Source organism: Oncorhynchus kisutch, linkage group LG5 (assembly GCF_002021735.2).
Source record: "Oncorhynchus kisutch isolate 150728-3 linkage group LG5, Okis_V2, whole genome shotgun sequence".
NCBI classification, from domain to species: Eukaryota; Metazoa; Chordata; class Actinopteri; order Salmoniformes; family Salmonidae; genus Oncorhynchus; species Oncorhynchus kisutch.
Window position 1 is genome coordinate 14,188,311 of NC_034178.2, and position 14,767 is coordinate 14,203,077.

The window sequence follows — 14,767 nt, forward strand, 5'->3', positions numbered from 1 at the left end:
ATGGCAATTTGAATGCACTGAAATGCCGTGATGCGATCCTGAGGCCCATTTTTTTTAAAGGTATCTGTGGCCAATAGATGCTTATGTGTACTCAGAGTCATGTAAAATCCATAGATTAGGGCCTAATGAATTTATTTCAATTGACTGATTTCCTCATATGAATTGTAACTCAGCAAAATCTTTGAAATTGTTCGGAATATTTTACCTAAGACAAGCACCCCATTAAAACCTATACCACCAGACCTAAATACTAAGGCAACAATGGTTTTATGACCAATAATGTATCATTTACTTATTCAACATTTTGTTGTGTTAGAGCCTGAATTCAAAATGGATTACTGTTTTTTTTCCCTCCCTCACCCATCTACACAAAACCACATAATGACAGTGAAAACAAGTTAAGACATTTTTGCAAATGTATCAAATTAAATACAGCAATATCTAATTTACATAAGCATTCACACCCGAGTCAATACTTTGGAGACGCACCTTTAGAGACGTACCTTTGGAGACGATTACAGCTTTGTGTCATCTTGGGTATGTCCATCAGCAATACACATCTGGATTTGGGGATTTTCTCAAGCTCTGTTAAGTTAGATTGCTGTTCACTTGCGATTCCCAATCTTCGTCTTTCCAAAGATTGTCTGGACTTTTGGCTGGGCCACTCCAGGACTTTCACATTCTTGTTCTGAAGTCATTCCAGCGTTGCTTTGGCTGTTAGCTTGTCCTTTTGGAACATACATCTTCCCCAGTCTAAGGTTCATTGCACTATTTGGCTCCATTCATTGTTCCCTCTATCCTTACCAGTATCTCAGTCCCTGACTCTGAAAAGCATCTCCATATCACGATGTTACCACCACTGTGCTTCATGGTAGGGATGGTGATAGATGGGTGATGAGCTGTGCCAAGTTTTTCTCTAGACATGGCTCTTTTCATTCAGGACAAAGAATAACATTTTTGTATCATCAGACCACAATCTTTTGTATTATGCTCAGACTTTCTCGTGCCTTTTTGCAAACTCCAGGTCATGTGCCTTTTTCTCAGGAGTGGTTTCTGTCTGGCCACTCTCCCATAAAGCCCAGATTGTTGAAATGCTGTCGGGAACGGTTGTCCTTCTGGCAGGTTCTCTCATCCAAGCCAAGGAACTCTGTAGTTTTGTCAGAGTGGTCATTGGGTTGTTGATCACCTCCCTGACCAAGGTCCTTCTTGCCCGGTTGCTCAGCTTGGTCAGACGGCCAGCTCTAGGCAGAGTCTGGGTAGCTCCATATTTTTCTCAATTTCCAAATGATGGAGACCACTGCGCTCCACTGTGCAGTTGATAACCAAAGTAATAAATGCCACAAAGTCCACCTTCTTCACACGCAACATGTCAGGATCCCTCTGTTGACAAGGAACATCTGGTGTCTCATCTACTCCTACTACCATTACTTCTTCAACTTCACTCCTTTTCCTCCACTCTCACCGCCTCTGGATAGCAGTCCTTATTCTTGACACCTCTGTCTCCTTCAGATATTCGGGTCCATGTTCACCACAATTGCAGCTTTTAGATTCAGCCTGCTTATACTGTAATACTCCCCCTTTTGGGCATGAAGGCTCTCACAGGGAATCTCATATTACCCAAATACATGCCAGCTGATTCAAACAGAACATCTGCCATTTCCCCCACGGTGCCATGTCTTCCTGCTCTCACCCTGACATGCACTATCAACTGTGGGACCTTATATAGACAGGTGTCTTTCTTTCTAAATCATGTCCAAACAATTGAATTGGCCACATATCAAGGATGATCATAGGAAATTGGATGCATCTGAGCTCAATTTGGAGTGTCATAGCAAAGGGGTGTGAATACTTACAGTTGAAGTCGGAAGTTTACATACACCTTAGCCAAATACATTTAAACTCAGTTTTTCACAATTCCGACATTTAATCCTAGTAAAAAACAACCCCTGTCTTAGGCCGGTTAGGATCACCACTTTATTTTAAGAATGTGAAATGTCTGAATAACTGTTAATAAATAATAAATATAATTTATTTATTTCAGCTTTTATTTTTCTTTCATCACATTCCCAGTGGGTCAGAAGTTTACATACACTCAATTAGTATTTGGTAGCATTGCTTTAAATGGTTTAACTTGGGTCAAACGGTTTAGGGGAGCCTTCCACAAGCTTCCCACAATAAGTTGGGTGAATTTTGGCGCATTCCTCATGACAGAGCTGGTGTAACTGAGTCAGGTTTGTAGGCCTCCTTGCTCGCAAATGCTTTTTCAGTTCTGCCCACACATATTTTATAGGATTGAGGTCCTTTGTGATGGCCACTCCAATACCTTGACTTTGTTGTCCTTAAGCCATTTTGCCACAACTTTGGAAGTATGCTTGGGGTCATTGTCCATTTGGAAGACCCATTTGCGACCAAGCTTTAACTTCCTGGCTGATGTCTTGATGTTGCTTCAATATATCCACATCCTTTCCCTCCCTCATGATGCCATATATTTTGTGAGGTGCACCAGTCCCTCCTGCAGCAAAGCGCTGCCACCCCCATCCTTCACGGTTGGGATGGTGTTCTTCAGCTTGCTAGCATCCCTCTTTTTCCTCCAAACATAACGATGGTCATTATGGCCAAACAGTTCTATTTTTGTTTCATCAGACCAGAGGACATTTCTCCAAAAAGTATGATCTTCGTCCCCATGTGCAGTTGCCAACCGTGGTCTGCTGTTTTTATGGCGGTTTTGGAGCAGTGGCTTCTTCCTTGCTGAGCGGCCTTTCAGGTTATGTCGATATAGGACTCGTTTTACTGTGGATATAGATAGGTTTGTACCTGTTTCCTACAGCATCTTCACAAGGTCCTTTGCTGTTGTTCTGGGATTGATTTGCACTTTTCGCACTAAAGTACGTTCATCTCTAGGAGACAGAACATTTCTCCTTCCTGAGCAATATGATGGCTGCGTGGTCCCATGGTGTTTATACTTGCAAACTATTGTTTGTTCAGATGAATGTGGTACCTTCAGGCATTTGGAAATTGCTCCCAAAGGTGAACCAGACTTGTGGAGGTCTACAATTATTTTCTGAGGTCTTGGCTGATTTCTTTTGATATTCCTATGATGTCAAGCAAAGAGGCACTGAGTTTGAAGGTAGGCCATGAAATACAACCAGAGGTACACCTCCAATTGACTCAAATGATGTCAATTAGCCTGTCAGAAGCTTCTAAAGCCATGATGGAATTTTCCAAGCTGTTTAAAGGCACAGTCAACTTAGTGTATGTTAACTTCTGACCCACTGGAATTGTGATACAGTGAATTATAAGTGAAATAATCTGTCTGAAATTGTTGGAAAAATTACTTGTGTCATGCACAAAGTAGATGTCTTAACCGACTTGCCAAAACTATAGTTTGTTAACAAGAAATTTGTGGAGTGGTTGAAAATCAAGTTTTAATGACTCCAACCTAAGTGTATGTAAACCTCAAATTCAATAGATTTGCTGAAAGTTTTTCATTATGGGGTATTGTGTGTAGCTGGGTGAGAAAATACAAGATTAAATATATTTAGAATTCAAGCTGTAACACAATAAAATGTGGAAAAGTCAAGCGGTATGAATACTTTCTGAAGACACTGTACGTGCCCCATTCACTTACAGTGGGGCAAAAAAGTATTTAGTCAGCCACCAAGTGTGCAAGTTCTCCCACTTAAAAAGATGAGGCCTGTAATTTATCATAGGTACACTTCAACTATGACAGACAAAATGAGAGAGAAAAAAATCCAGAAAATCACTTTGTAGGATTTTCAATGAATTTATTTGCAAATTATGGTGGAAAATAAGTATTTGGTCACCTACAAACAAGCAAGATTTCTGGCTCTCACAGACCTGTAACTTCTTCTTTAAGAGGCTCCTCTGTCCTCTACTCATTACCTGTATTAATGGCACAAAATTGTAGACCTGCACCAGGCCGGGAAGACTGACTCTGCAATAGGTAAGCCGCTTGGTTTGAAGAAATCAACTGTGGGAGCAATTATTAGGAAATGGAAGACATACAAGACCACTGATAATCTCCCTCGATCTGGGGCTCCACGCAAGATCTCACCCCGTGGGGTCAAAATGATCACAAGAACGGTGAGCAAAAATCCCAGAACCACACGGGGTGACCTAGTGAATGACCTGCAGAGAGCTGGGACCAAAGTAACAAAGCCTACCATCAGCAAGGGCATTGAAGATGAAACATGGATGGGTCTTTCAGCATGACAATGATCCCAAACACACCGCCCAGGCAACGAAGGAGTGGCTTCGTAAAAAGCATTTCAAGGTCCTGGAGTGGCCTAGCCAGTCTCCAGATCTCAAGGGAGTTGAAAGTCCATGTTGCCCAGCAACAGCCCCAAAACATCACTGCTCTAGAGCAGAGCTGCATGGAGGAATGGGCCAAAATACCAGCAATAGTGTGTGAAAACCTTGTGAAGACTTACAGAAAACGTTTGACCTCTGTCATTGGGTATATAACAAAGTATTGAGAAACTTTTGACAAAATACTTATTTTCCAACATAATTTGCAAATAAATTCATTAAAAATCCTACAATGTGATTTTCTGGATTTTTTCCCCCCCTAATTTTGTCTGTCATAGTTGAAGTGTACCTATGATGAAAATTACAGGCCTCATCTTTTTAAGTGGGAGAACTTGCACAATTGGTGGCTGACTAAATACTTTTGTGCCCCACTGTATATTGATTGTTAGTTAGTGGTGACTAAAGTTAGCTGAAGTTGTAATGGTTGTTGTGACGACCATCTGTTCGAATTCTCTTTGCTCTTGTTTTCCTTAATAGGATGTCGGTGGGCGGAGCCGGGAGGGTCGTCAGCGAAATGGGACACACCTGGGCCCAGGTGAATTCTGGGATAAATACCTCTTCCTTTCATTGAGGAGGCTTTCTCCATTCAGACACATTGTTGATTGGATTGGTTGCTTGGGCACCTTTCAACACCACTCATTATCACATCTATGCATGCAAACACTCACTTACACTACTGGCTACATACACCATTGTATATAGGTTACTTCAGTTATTAAATATATTTTTGTTATTCCTTATGTTGTGTCCCTTTTGTTACGGGCTTCGAACCATTGTGACAATTTAAGAAAAACAAACCTTGGTATACAGTTTATCCTGGCCCAGACTACTTTAATGGTGCAGAACCATCTAACAGAGTTGTAAAATCCTGACCTACCTGTTTTGTTTGAGTCTTTTTACTTTGTTGTTTTACACCAGTTTCAACATTTATGACACTGAGCCAATCACGGTGCAACTAGAGAACATTACCAACCCCCTACGCTCCATATTGTCCGCTGCCTGCCCTAGCACCACAGAAAGCACTGAGCTAGGCTGAAACACCTGCATCCTGGAGCTGCCTTACGAAAGAAAGCAAAAAAAAGACAAAGTTTGTATGCAGCTTTATGAACTAAATTATGAAATTACATTGTTTGCAAACTGATATGTGACACATTAATGCCAAAACATGCAAAACATTTTTTTTTGCTAAACAGAGCCCACCTGATTGTGAAATTAAGTTGTTTGTAAAATGTTGAATACAATATCATATGTAGGTGCTAAAAACATGGTTAATTCCATTGACCTGAAAAACACTATTAGAGTGAGATTGGATAAACAACAAACACACACCTGGGTTTACACATGTGTTACCAAAAATCAACATTCCTGCATTTTCATGTGATGTTGTCCTTTCCAATATATACAGTGCATTTAACCCACATTCCCACAGATAAGAACCAGACTCTAAACCCCTCCAGAATACACACATTACTCGATAACCTAATCCTCACCACGGATGGACCTTCTTGTCCATCACAAACTGTCCCTGCGGCTCCCCAGCCCCCGCAGGAAGCAGGGCCAGGTAAACTGGGGTGATGGCGCCCTCGTCAGGTGACTTGGTGGCGGTGGGCCCAGCCATATCGGTCCTCACCCAGCCCGGGCAGCACGCATTCAGAAGGATCTGGTCAGCTGGTCTCTCATGCCTCAGCTTGCGGGCGTGGATCCTGGAGAGCACGGTGAGGCCTGTTTTGGACACCCCGTAGGCTGTGTCGGGCCAGCCCCCCTGGGAGTGCGCCCCTGCCTGGGCCTCCTGGACAAACCTCTCCATCAGCCCCACCAGCTCCTCCTCTGTGATGTCATTACTGCGGAACCGGGCCTGGAGTTCAGGGCTGCAGCGGTTCAGGGCGATGGAGCTCATAACACTAGACACGTTCACCACCCTCCCTGAGGACAGAGACACACAAACAACTGTTAGTAAAATAAACAGTTACGGTATCTACTGCCAATTGACACAGCAAAATAACCCTACGACTATGAGAGAGTGCGGGTAATGTGGTTGTGAGGTTCTGTGGCACAGGAAAAACACAGGGTCCTAGATTGTGTATGGTCATAGGACATCATTGTTCTGAAAGTGATTAAACACAATGTGTGATCATAAAAGGTCCCTCTGTTCCAGGGGATAGGCTCTAAAATCTACTGCTATGCATCAGTGTTCCAGCTGTCAGTTGGCTTGTTCTAACAGTATTACCTCCTGGTTTGATGATGGGAAGAAACTCATTGCACATGTCTCTTGTGGCAAAGAAGTTCGTTTTGAGAGTCACCTCAGCTTGGGTTCCAAAGGGTGTAGTATCAGCATCTGTAAAATAAACATCAGTCATCTCTCATATCAAAGGGGCATCATATAGTATCATTATGGCCAATCATAGTAGCTATTATATTTGATCAACTTATTTCCATACTTTTAAAGGCAATCCCAGCATTGTTAATGAGCACATCAAGGCCACCGTATTTCTCATTGAAGAAATCTCGGGCCGACCGCACACTTTCTGGGTTGTCGATGTCAAGCTGTTGGAAGAGGGGTTTCAGCCCTTCAGAATTCAGGCTCTCCACAGCCGCTGTGCCACGGCCAGCATCCCGGCCACTGAGGAAAACATCACCATTGAATTGCTTGCAAAGCGACCGCACAATTGCAAATCCAATCCCCTTATTGGAACCAGTCACCAGTGCAACTTGTGGCATACCTGAAACGCAAAGTTCGAGAGAATTAGATTATACCAGAAGTGTATTCATTAGCCAGATTCCGTTGAAAAACGTTATGAGGACCTGGATTTGTCCAATAGAAACTCTCGTTTGCGTTGCAAAACGTTTTTCGTTTGGCGGAATCCGACTAATGAATACACTCCAGGCAGAGAACCATTTTCTGACTGACAACTCTAGAGCGCTTTGCTGCTCAAACTAGCGATATGTTCTAATTTGCTAACGTTAGTTAGTTGTGTGCTAAATTGAAGTGACTACTCTAAAACAGAAGCAGTTAAGTTAGTCGATGGTACAGCAGTTTTGATGTACTTACTTTAGAGTGGGGGTACTCTTGACGTGTCGTACAGTACTGTCACAGAACTGGCTTCAAACCACTGAGGTTGACACGCATCAGTCTACTTCCTGGCTTTCGTAACAATAACAGCCTACTGCGCAGAACAGGAATAACAAACTAAAATGTAGATCCGGGTGAGCATGCGCTGAATTACAAAATCATTTTTTACACAATTATAATCTGTCTATGCTATTATAATTGTATTTTAACATACTTCAATAGACGGATAGAGAGAGCCCACAGAGATACTTGTGACGCCACTGGTTTTGACTAGATGGGATGCAGTTTGTATTAGAACTGACTTCTCATAGCAGGTTAGAATTTACGCTGCAGGTTAGGACAATTAGGTTAAGGTTAGGAAAACGGTTAGCTAAAATGCACTAAAAAAATAAGGGAAAAAAAAACACCTTTAGACCTAAGTTTGACAAACTGCATCTCCTCTAGCCATGCCCACATGCTGCTTGCTTGGTCAAACAGTTGGATAAACGCAAAAGTAGTTAGGTTAGCTAGCCGGTCGTGTATTTCTTGGACATATGATATACTAACGTTACATATTACTAATGTCAAAACGGGTTTAGCAACAGCATTAGCTAGCCACGAACATCAAACCTACATGTTTACAGTTAAACAACATAACCATGACAGTGAGGCATGAATGAGATTATTATCAACATTAGAACACGGGAGTTTGCCAGTTAAGACGAACGTCTATGGATCTGATTTCCCATCAAAGCCCATCAACATGACGAGGAAGCAACATGGGAGAAGGGCGAGAAAGAAGAGGCAACGGGAGTGCAGAGAAACAACTGTTCAGACTGGTGCAAATCATTAGTCACAACCTCATAATTCTCAAATTGGGTTCATGTTTCTTAGCCTTACCTTGTGCTATTTGTTACCTCTCCAGTGACACTATCTCATGAACCACAGTTTGTGGCTCTAAGAAGATGGCTGCAACAGAGAGGCTTCAGCTCCAAGCTTCTAGTACCTGCACACTTCTCAGGTAGAAATCCTTCAGAGCCAAGATGCATGTCAAAACGCCATACATTCTGGATACAGGGTTGTCTTCTATTCTTCATAAATTTCTGACCAGCAGCTTTGTCTTATTTTTCTTTACAGACACGGGACGTGGACTAATGACCTTACAGCCTATCAAGGTTATGAGAATACCTGTCTTCTTTACTTAAAATACCAATTTGGTTCCAGTACGCCTTCAAACTCTTGTTCTGATTGACTTTAGGCTGAGGATTTGGTGATCTCCTTACCAGAAAAATGCCTTTTAACTACCTCTACGGTTCTAAGGAGCTACATTGGTGAATACATAGAAAGGTAACATACAAACAGCATCACACACACCAGGGGTGTATTCATTAGTCACACACAGTAGAAACCGTTTACTCAATGCTCTGCAACTTGACGTAAAAACTGCTCTTAAATGGAAGTTGTAGTTAATAGGCATTTCTCTCTGCTACCCTGCTTCAAAATAATTAACTCCAACTTCCATTTCAGAACTAAACGGAACTCGACAGCTTTTACGTCACGCTGCAGAGTTTAGAGTTAACGGATTCCATTTAAAATGTTCTCTGCTGAGAACTTGATGTTCAAGTCCGGTTCAAATACAAAACTCTGGTTTAAATAAAAATTCTAGTTTGTTGATATCTTTAATTAAATCCTCTCCTAGATGGAAACCGCCTGTGTCTCCTCTCTTAGCCCTCTGTGCTTTCCTCATCTCTGAGAGACATTTTGGCCAACGTGCAGAATGGAAGCCCTACATCGACGTCCTGCCCCAAAAATACACGTGCCCTGCTTACTTCTCAGATGAGGTCATCGACCTGCTGCCGGGGAGTCTGAGTGGGAAGGCCCTGGAGCAGAGAGCCATGGTTCAGGAGCTGCACTCCTCTTCATTGGACTTCTTCAGCTCCCTCCAGCCTCTCTTCAGTCAGCCCGTGGAGAGTGTGTTCACGTATGATGCACTGCGCTGGGCATGGTGCAGTGTGAACACGCGCACTGTGTACATGGAGCACCAACACACCCCCTACATGTCCAGGGAGAGAAATGTGTATGCCTTAGCCCCCTACCTGGACCTGCTCAACCACTGCCCAGCCATACAGGTGAGAGCAGTGAGTGCACCTACAATGTAGGAACACACAACTTAGTCATTACTAACCTGGAATCCAAACTGAATTCTGCTCAGTGAAACAGCAGTGAAATGGAACAATATTCAGTTTAGATTCCAAAAAATATAAACGCAACATGTAAAGTGAAAGTCCATCCACCTGACAGGTGTGGCATATCAAGAAGCTGATTGAACAGCATGATCATTACACAGGTTCACCTTGTGCTGGGGACAATAAAAGGCCACTCTAAAATGTGCAGTTTTGTCACACTACACAATGCCAAAGATGTCTCAAGTTTTGAGGGAATGTGCCATTGGCATGCTGACTGCAGGAATGTCCACCAGAGCTGTTGTCAGAGAATTGAATGTTCATTTAGCAGCCTCTAACGTCGTTTTAGAGAATTTGGTAGTACGTCCAACCGGCCTCACAATCGCAAACCACGTGTATGGCGTCATGTGGGCAAGCAGTTTGCTAATGCCAACGTTGTAAACAGAATGCCCCTCAGTGGCGGTGGGGTTATGATATGGGCAAGCATAAGCTAGGGACAACAAACACAATTGCATTTTATTGATGGCAATTTCAATGCACAGAGATACCGTGACGAGATCCTGAGGCCCATTGTCTTGCCATTCATCCTCCGCCATCACCTCATATTTCAGCATGATAATGCATGACCCTATGACATCGCAAGGATATGTACACAATTGCTGAAAGATGAAAATGTCCCAGTTCTTCCATGGCCTGCATATTCATATATATATATATATATATATATGACATCTCATCTCTGTCTGGTGACAGTTCAAATTGAAGGTATCAGAGTGAAACATCAAAATGTACTATGTCCTCAGGTAAAGGCGAGCTTCAGCCATGTGAGCAGGTGCTATGAGATCCGTAGCATCCAAGGCTGCAAGAGATTCCAGCAGGTTTTTATCTGCTACGGTCCCCATGACAACCAACGTCTCCTGTTAGAGTATGGGTTTGTTGCTCCTGGAAACCCTCACAGTGTGGTGTATGTGGACCAAGGTAAGGAGGGCTACCTTAGTGGGATAACACAGTACACTGACCAGTTCTTTTCAGCAACGGTTATATGTTCATGGTCTCAATCCTAACTTGAGTTCTGCACTCCATTGACATAAATGCATGATGAACACAAAAGTCAGAGCTCGCACCTCAAGTTAGTTTGGCCTTATGTTTGCTGTAATATTTAGTATGCATTTATTACACTGTCCCTATCCCAATTTCCAAGCAATAGAGCCAAATGACTTGTTTTTTTGGGTTATTCGTGTGTTTTCCAGTTATCCTTCAACAGTGCGTCTGTATAAAAGACATAAATCAGCTGGCACAGAAGCTACTCTTCCTGAAGAAAAATGACTTTTTAGCGTAAGTGTTATCAGCATCACAACTTACTGCTGTCTCGTACAGATACCAGTATTTACAGTACCATGAGTTCACTTGCGCTCTCTCTCTCTCTAAAACAGAAACTTGACCCTTAGTTTGGATGGGCCCTCCTGGAGACTGATGACCGCCCTCAGGCTGCTGTCACTTAAGACAGAACAATAGTAAGAAATATAATCTTTCAGTTTTATAACACAGTCAACAGCAGCTGCAAAACATTCTTAAAGGAGCAATCTGCAGTTCAAATAATAACAAAGCGGTCACGCCCCCACCACTGCTTAGGGAAACAGCTGAGGGGTGGAGCTGGAGAAATCTAACAAATAGGATCCAAGAACGGACCATCCATGATATTAAAACCATGTTGAGGCTATAGTGTTTTACAATAACATTGTTTACAAACAGTGGAGTAAGAAAACAAGCTTATATTTAGTTCTGATGGGGTACAACCGTTGAATTAAGCTCATGAGGCATTTATAAAGAATCAATGGGTATACACAGCATGTGGACACATGCTCGTCGAACATCTCATTCCAAAATCATGGGCATTAATATGGAGTTGGTCCCCCTTTTGCGGCTATAAACAGCTTCTACTCTTCTGGGAAGGCTTTCCATTCGATGTTGAAACATTGCTGCGGGGACTGGCTTCCATTCAGCTGCGCGCATTAGTGAGGTCGGGCACTGATGTTGGGCGATTAGGCCTGGCTCGCAGTTAGTGTTCTTAAATCAGCCCAAAGGTGTTCGATGGGGTTGAGGTCAGGGCTCTGTGCAGGCCAGTCAAGTTCTTCCACAACGATCTCGACAAACCATTTCTGTATGGACCTCGCTTTGTCATGCTGAAACAGTAAAGGGCCTTCTCCAAAAACTGTTGACACAAAGTTGAAAGCACAGAATAGTCTAGAAGGTCATTGTTAAGATTAAGCTTTCCCTTTACTGTAACTATTGGGCCTAGCCCGAACCATGAAAAACAGCCCCAATTGGCACTATGCATTCAGGCAGGTAGCATTCTCCTGGCATCTCCCAAACCCAGATTCGTCTACCGAACTGCCAGATGGTGAAGTGTGATTCATCACTTCAGACAACTTGTTTCCACTGTCCAGAATCCAATGGCAGCGAGCGTCACAATAACAGCACTTAGTTACTGGGGCAGCTCTAACGGCAGAAATTTGACAAACTGACTTGTTGGAAAGGTGGCATCCTATGACAGTACCACGTGGAAAGTCACTGAGCCCTTCAGTATGAGCCATTCTACTGCCAATGTTTGTCTTTGGTGATTGCATTGCTGTGTGCTAAACTGTATACACTTGTCACCAACGGGTGTGGCTGAAATGGTCAAATCCACTCATTTGGCCATGTAGTGTATTTAAATATAAAAGTCCAAACGTGTGTACCAATCGCAGATCAAGAGTGCTTAAATTTGGAATGATTTTGAAGTGTGTGAATGTGTCTTTCAGCCCTTTCTGGAAGAGTGTCCTCTTGGGGGCGGGGGTGAGCCATGACAGAGAGGAGTGGAGTGTCGATGCAGCCCTTAGGCTTTGTCACTACCTGATGGTTGACAACACTAGAGCTCTGAACAAGGTACCGTAGGAAAAAGAGATCTGAAATTTAAATCCAAAATAGAAAAAGCCAAAAGCAAACCCATAGACACTCAAAACGTGTCATGAAAAAGTATGGGGGTGTGACTTAAGCCAAGAGATGTCAGTCCTAATGGCAGGAAAAATGGTCCTCAGGTGACAGGATTACCAAGAACTTTAGAGGTCCATATATAAGAAAGAATAGTTGTAAACTCTTTCACCCTTAACAAAAAGGCAGTATGTATAGTGCTGATCACTTGAAGCCTCTTGAGGTAGGATGAAGATTAGAGAAGGACAAAAACTCATGAAGAAGACCGACAGAGGTCGGATATAGGAAAGTCGGAGACAAAAACAGAATTCAGGAGCAGAGGACAAAAATGAATACAGACAAATCGAGAGCAGGAAAGAAATGCGGAGAACAGATACAGAAAAGCACAAAGAGCGAAGCAGAAAAGCTAAGAAAATCATGAAGACCCAGGTACCGTAGTTGTGAGTTGCACTTGATACCCATGGCTATATCCGTAACATTCAAGTTTAATTTGTTTCAGTTATTCTCCATTGGCCACTTTAACAGATACTTGCACCTACAGATGTAGAGTGGTGCAAACTTATTTAGGATTTTGCTGATGTGCTGATTCTAGGATCTGTCAAAGAGTTTGTTTTGAAATTGTGTTGAGGCTTTATCCTCTGTTTTTCCAGATATCCCAACTAACAGAGAGGGCAGACGCGTCTCTCAAGGAGCAGCTAGCTGTTGTGGAATGTCTACGACGAGAAGAGCAAGACATTTTAGGTCTTAACCAGGAAATGCTGCAGGGTCTTCAGAAACAATTGTTGCCAAGCAGACAGCATGCACAACTTAGAACAGCATGCACAACTTAGTATGACATTCCAGAACCGGTCACTTTATTTATCACTGGCTATGCTTCTGTTTCATTATCAGTGCAATGAAGTGTCCCTGCAAAAGGGCACTGTCACTAGCTATGTTTCCATGAACTTGTCCAGTGATTTATTTTGAACGTTTGCATAGAAAATAGATGCGACAATTGCCTGCTAGGGTGCATTTCCATTGAACTATTTTGTCGATTAAAAACAGCTGGACGTAATGACATCTCACCTAAAAAACATGTCTGCAGTAAAAGTTGTGCCCCTGGCAACAATTGACTAATATTTGCCATATTCTAATAATTCTCATGTGCCAACGTATAGCCTCGGATCTAGCGCCCTTGGGCAGGCAATATCGGCTGCCTAGGCTAGTCTGTGCAATGTTGAATCTTGCACTGAAATAATTCAGAAAAGCAAGGGAAAGTATTCTTAAGTCAGGACAATCCTTGTGCTATTTTTATAGATGGAAAATTGTTATTTTGTAATCAGTGGGCATTTAATATTAAATGTAGAGTGGATGATGACATCACGTACCCTAAAAGTATTCAGCAATCTTGTTCAAAAAACGGTTAATGTCAATTTGTCGAAAAGAAAGTTAGAAATGATTTTTTTTTGGTCCATCTTTAGAAAATGTCTCATATCTGCCGTTTCCATTACACGCCGCAATGATTTTGTTGAATAAACCTGGGTCAATGGAAACCTGTCTATCGATAGGTCAACAACCTCACATCAGGGGTACGTTAACGTTTGCTACATTGCAGAACGGTTTGTATTGAATGAAACATTTTCCCAAAATTTCTTGTGTATGTTCTTGAACAGACTTTTAAATACGTTTGCGCCAGTCGGTGGGTTTGCCAGGGTGTGGGTTAAAGCAATGAGTGACGTATTTAAGGATAGCTGTGCATTTTGAACCCACAACCAAACCCTGCCATGTTTTTTTTCAATTGGTCGTTCAGTACAGCACAATTTCTGTTCAATTGAACTTTCTATTACGTTATGTACTGAATGCAGCCCTGTTAACTCTGGCCAATCACAGTGAGGGTCACTTGACAACAGAGCGTTGACTGGAAGGACAAATTTGGAAGTGACCCGTCTCTCAACACTTCTGATATGCCCTCAGAGAGCGGTACAGATGGACAATGGTATCTCTCCAATCCCACAAAGCCTCCAGAAACAGGACATTGTTGTTTCCCCACCTTAGATTAAATCATTTAGCAAGAATTTCTCTGGTCACAAATGACACAAGAAAAGCAGTTGCAGTTCATGTAGAATTCAAGCTGGGTCATGTTCAGTAAGGCACCAAACGGAATAAAACTTCTAGATTCTACAGATGTTTTGTTTTCTGTTGCGAAATGATTTGCTACGGTGTGTCATACTAAACGCCACTGATGTATTGCTCTGTT

General features: G+C 42.5%; 2 protein-coding genes across 2 annotated transcripts; one reads left to right on the forward strand and one right to left on the reverse strand.

The window, feature by feature from the left end:
• Window positions 1-5,414: 5,414 nt before the first annotated feature.
• cbr1 (carbonyl reductase 1) lies at window positions 5,415-8,374 on the reverse strand. Its single transcript, XM_020482670.2, has 5 exons — window positions 8,279-8,374; window positions 7,379-7,493; window positions 6,768-7,049; window positions 6,557-6,664; window positions 5,415-6,252 (listed from the first exon to the last, which is right to left on the reverse strand). The coding sequence occupies exons 3-5, from the start codon at window positions 7,045-7,047 to the stop codon at window positions 5,816-5,818; spliced, it is 825 nt and encodes a 274-aa protein (XP_020338259.1). The 5' UTR covers window positions 7,048-7,049; window positions 7,379-7,493; window positions 8,279-8,374; the 3' UTR covers window positions 5,415-5,815.
• Window positions 7,512-14,691, forward strand: setd4 (SET domain containing 4). Its single transcript, XM_020482669.2, has 10 exons — window positions 7,512-8,217; window positions 8,304-8,399; window positions 8,516-8,553; window positions 8,637-8,725; window positions 9,078-9,507; window positions 10,365-10,539; window positions 10,812-10,896; window positions 10,995-11,075; window positions 12,363-12,486; window positions 13,182-14,691. Exons 1-10 carry the CDS (start codon window positions 8,055-8,057, stop codon window positions 13,359-13,361), a joined length of 1,461 nt encoding a protein of 486 aa, XP_020338258.1. The 5' UTR covers window positions 7,512-8,054; the 3' UTR covers window positions 13,362-14,691.
• The last annotated feature ends 76 nt before the right edge of the window (window positions 14,692-14,767 follow it).

What these genes read in the sequence shown, in the direction of transcription:
- setd4 (XM_020482669.2), top strand. Translation starts at nt 8,055, where the DNA reads ATGAGATTATTATCAACATTAGAACACGGGAGTTTGCCAGTTAAGACG. An exon ending in TCACTTAAGACAGAACAATA is followed by an intron (nt 11,076 to 12,362) that starts GTAAGAAATATA and finishes TGTGTCTTTCAG; the next exon opens with CCCTTTCTGGAAGAGTGTCC. An exon ending in ACACTAGAGCTCTGAACAAG is followed by an intron (nt 12,487 to 13,181) that starts GTACCGTAGGAA and finishes CTGTTTTTCCAG; the next exon opens with ATATCCCAACTAACAGAGAG.
- cbr1 (XM_020482670.2), bottom strand. Translation starts at nt 7,047, where the DNA reads ATGCCACAAGTTGCACTGGTGACTGGTTCCAATAAGGGGATTGGATTT. An exon ending in TGCTGGGATTGCCTTTAAAA is followed by an intron (nt 6,665 to 6,767) that starts GTATGGAAATAA and finishes TTTATTTTACAG; the next exon opens with ATGCTGATACTACACCCTTT. An exon ending in TCCCATCATCAAACCAGGAG is followed by an intron (nt 6,253 to 6,556) that starts GTAATACTGTTA and finishes CTCTGTCCTCAG; the next exon opens with GGAGGGTGGTGAACGTGTCT.